The 4,701-nt window shown below is 32.4% G+C and overlaps 1 protein-coding gene across 1 annotated transcript in view; it reads right to left on the minus strand.

Annotated features, from left to right (window-relative positions):
* The window catches only part of LOC106473059 (calcium-binding protein E63-1-like), a 33,531-nt gene that overhangs the window by 18,681 nt on the left and 10,149 nt on the right, over positions 1–4,701 (minus strand). The window contains exon 2 of the mRNA XM_013933737.2: positions 554–761. Within this exon, the coding sequence (XP_013789191.1) occupies positions 554–556 (3 nt within the window). The 5' untranslated portion in view covers positions 557–761. The remainder of the gene's footprint in view (positions 1–553; positions 762–4,701) is intronic.

The following is a 4,701-nucleotide window of genomic DNA, read 5'->3' on the forward strand; positions in this document are numbered from 1 at the left end:
TATTTTCACCAATTTACATGGGATTTGGTCAAAGATATTTTGCTAGAGGTCCCACACATTGACATGATGTAAAATTTTTGCCCGAATGAGGTTATGAGTAAGAAACTTCGGCTACCAGTTTTCTCGAATGAAGGTAAAAATTTTCTGCTTCTGATTTTGCCCGAATGAAAACTGAAAAATTTGCCCGAATAGTCGTATGTATTGCAAAAGGGTAGGGGATAGACTCTCCGAATAAAATTGTTATTTAATATCTCAATACCCTTGAGAGAATTAATATTAGATAAGTGCGAAAAAAACGTATGACACTTGTTGCTGCTTTTTATATGTTTACAAAGTGATACAATAATTTTTAGATTTACGAGTGTCCTATTCCATATGTTTAATGTAATAGGATAATATAATGTTACAAGAAATTCTGCACTACGTGTATTGGTGTCTTCTCCTAAAGAGACAGCTGTAATTTAGAAAAAGAAAACTTAATTCATTTCTGAACAACAATATTTTGGTTATCCAAATATTTACGAAAAAAAATACAATACAGAAAGCAACTTACCATTGTCAAGTGAAAATATTTGGGTCAGTTGAAAACTCTTGCTGTGCTTAAACAGTTCAAACTTTTTTAACAAAGGGAATATTAACCAATGTGCATTTAGTCCTCACACGTTATTTTGCAAACAGTTATACTACTAATTCTGATGATTCAGGTCTGTCCACCTGGCTTACAGTGATTTCTGGAGTGGTCAAGACAAATGATGAACGGCCTACAAGAAAATCAAAATTAAAAAGTGAACAAAAGAAGTATCTTGAGAAAAAAAAGAAAGACAACAAAATCCTCATTAAGGAAATGTTACAGTCTCGTGTATTTAATGTTTTCTGTTTCTTTTTTTTTTTTACCATGGTTCAGCAGTAAGTTTGAGGGCTTATAATGCTAGAATTCAGGTTTTGAACACCGCTATAGATACTTGGCGGAGACAGTTCAATGTACAGCTTCACGCCAAAACAGACAAACAAACAAATAATTTTCCATTTTTAAGGTACACAAATTGCTATCTGTGCTTAGACGTCCATCATTTCGACCTGATAAATGAGAGGGAAAGCAACTACTCAACAGCGCACACCGCCAACTCTTGGGAGAATCTTGTCTAATCGACAAACGGGATTTTGACTATCTCTTTTATAACGCAAACAAAGCTCCAAAGCGCATAGTGGGTCGCGAACTGTACTAGTGTTCACAGTTCCAAGCACACTAACCTATAGGCCACGCCCAGCCTAACAAAAGAACACATCCATTGGAAATTTGGGTAAAAGGAGAAAAAAATTAAACTAACTTTTTTTTCTGGCATCTTATGCACAAAACAAATCTGTTGTAAATTGTCGTAAAACGTGTGTTAGTAATGGCTTAAGGTAAGTCTCTCTTGCTAGTTCGCAAGTTCTTCTGAATAGTAGTAATATTAATTCAAATAAAACAATAATGATAATAATAAATAAATTATCGGTGTTACTTACTTTGTTAGTTTGATGCTAAGCACAAAGCTACAGAATGGGCTGGCTATCTGTGCTGTGCCTACCACGGGTATCGAAACCCGGTTTATTAACGTAATAAGTCTGCACACTTACCGCTGAATCGGAAGCCGAACTGGTGTTACAAATAAAATCAATAAATAATAATAATACATTATTAATACTTCCATTAAAAATCTGATTTGTAAATTACATAAGTAAAATATATAATATTTGAAATTCTCTTAGTTATTCTAGTTCACACCAGTCGTTTTTTAGCGCTTGGACCACTATTAAGCTTGTCCTTTCCCAGTAGGCCTGATATGGCAGATGTAGGAAGGTTGACATATCACAACATGTAAATTTTGATTTCAATCATAAGTTCTTAGAAGAATCGATAGTAAGCATGCTGCACCTATCAGAAGTAGATCGCTCAAAGTCACGTGCTTCACAACTTACATGCTAGTTAAAGACTACGATGTGCGTGTGTATGGACTCATCTTTTGGCACACACACACACTCAAACAAACTAACCTAACGGAGTTTGATTAATCCTAAAAGTTTTAAGAAGTTTGATCGATCCTAAAAGTTTTAAGATACTGATAAGTGAAGAAATATTAAAAACCTTTTAAAAGCAGAGTTTAAGTTTTATAATTTATATTGAAGAAAAACATAGAATAAAATATCTCATCGAAACTCGTTTCTTTCTTATACTACCTGCCGTGAGTATCGACGCGAATATGGCTGGTGGTGTTGTACTTACTAAGACTGAGAACTATATATATGAATCTAAATGGATGTATCACCACAAGGTGGTACCACATACTCGTAATTACCAAACTGTTTTGTTCGATTTCATTTTTATTACACCGTATTACCACTCGTTGTAATCTACTCGAATCTCCTTTATTTCCCGAGAAACAAAAAAGAAAAACATCGTTAATTCGCCTATAAACCGTTTGCAAAGAAGATGAAATATTGAATGTTCTTGGTAGCTTTGTCAGTAGCCAGGTATTGAATATAAACTATCATTAGGACTCAGACCCCAGACAAAGATAAAAATGTCTGCTGATGAAATGGCTACCTCGTATAATATAATATTACTATATATCGTTTAACCATTTCTAAGCTCTGAGTAATTGATAATGATTCACGACGTCTTTCGACGTATCTATTTTACGATGGCTCAGGGGTAATATTGAGGGCTTATACGGCTTAAGATCAGGGTTCTATATCCGCATAGTCATAACGTAGATAGCCCACTGTGTTTATAAACAAACAAATGTATTTTACATATCACAATATTTCTTTTACCATACTGACATTTCGTGGGTCAGAAATAAGTTTACGGGCTTATAGTGATAAAATCCGGGGTTCGATTCTCCGCGGTGAACAGAGTGTAAATAGCCCATTGTGTAGCTTTACGCTTTACAATAGGTAACAACTCGTCTAGTGATGTATGAAATTCCAAGAATGTTTCATTTTTGCAATATTTTAGCGTCTATATGTTGATATAAGTTTAGTTTGAACATAAATTGTTTTTTTAAATGATCATTCAATCTTTGAATAGTAATCTCAGCATCAACATCAGTAGAACATCTGTTGTAATACTACTGTATAAGGTAATATATTCATAAACTTTGGAGTGATAAAAAAGCCAAAATTCTGATTGGTTTAGCTTAAACATTAGTTGGTATTCCATAAACACACCAAATCAAAGCAACTTGACATTACTCGCATTGCATCATTTTATTCATGGCTTTAAAGCTGAATTTACATTAAGCTCAGTTCCCAATTCACTAAATCACATTTAGTTCAGGGTAACTCAGTGATGATTCTTAAGTGGAGTTGGATCTAAACTGAATGTTTTTATAACAATTTTAAACCTACTGGTTTTTCAATATATCTCCGGCTTTCGGCGTCCGTGAATTGAAATTTTGCTTTACAGCGCATTACTATTGTTATAAAGATTCCATTTAGGAAATATTACACTAATATTATAAAGATTCCATTTAGGAAATATTACACTATTATTATAAAGATTCCATTTAGGAAATATTACACTATTGTTATAAAGATTCCATTTAGGAAATATTACACTATTGTTATAAAAATTCCATTTATAAACTATTACACTATTGTTATAAATGTTCCATTTATAAACTATTACACTGCTGTTATAGATATACTATCTAGGAAATATTACACTGCTGTTATAGATATTCTATTTAGGAAATATCACAATATTGTTAGAAAAATTCCATTTAGGAGCTATTACACTATTGTTATAGATATTCCATTTAGGAGCTATTACACTATTGTTATAGATATTCCATTTAGGAAATATTACACTATTGTTATAAAATTCCATTCAGGAAATATTACACTATTGTTATAAAATTCCATTCAGGGAATATTACATTACCGTTCTCAATATTTGCAATTAAAAATAATTATGGCAAAACATTGCAGTATATTGATTTCATTTAGAAAATGTTAATTACTTGAATAAATTTCATAATAAATCAAGTAATGATCTGGAAGAAATCTGAGCAAAAAATTGTCTAATTACGTTAGAAATGGATATATAAATACTAAATGACTTCATCATTGAGAGACCTTGTATGGTTACAGTGACCCTGTTTATAGACAACTAAACGACTTCATCATTGACAGACCTTGTATGGTTACAGTGAATCTGTTTGTTTATAGACAACTAAATGACTTCATCATTGACAAACCTTGTATGGTTACAGTGAATCTGTTTGTTTATATACAATTAAATGACTTCATCATTGACAGACCTTGTATGGTTACAGTGAATCTGTTTATAGACAACTAAACGACTTCATCATTGACAGACCTTGTATGATCACAGTGAATCTGTTTGTTTATAGACAACTAAATGGCTTCATCACTGACAGACCTTGTATGGTTACAGTGAATCTGTTTGTTTATAGACAACTAAATAACTTCATCATTGACAGACCTTGTATGGTTACAGTGAATATGTTTGTTTATAGACAACTAAACGACTTCATCATTGACAGACCTTGTATGGTTACAACGAATCTGTTTGTTTATAGACAACTAAATGACTTCATCATTGACAGACCTTGTATGGTCACATTGAATCTGTTTGTTTATAGACAACTAAACGACTTCATCATTGACAGACCTTATATCACTGTGACCAAATCT

The sequence above is a fragment of the Limulus polyphemus genome, unplaced genomic scaffold (genome assembly GCF_000517525.1).
Source record: "Limulus polyphemus unplaced genomic scaffold, Limulus_polyphemus-2.1.2 Scaffold5852, whole genome shotgun sequence".
In the NCBI taxonomy this organism is placed as follows: Eukaryota; Metazoa; Arthropoda; class Merostomata; order Xiphosura; family Limulidae; genus Limulus; species Limulus polyphemus.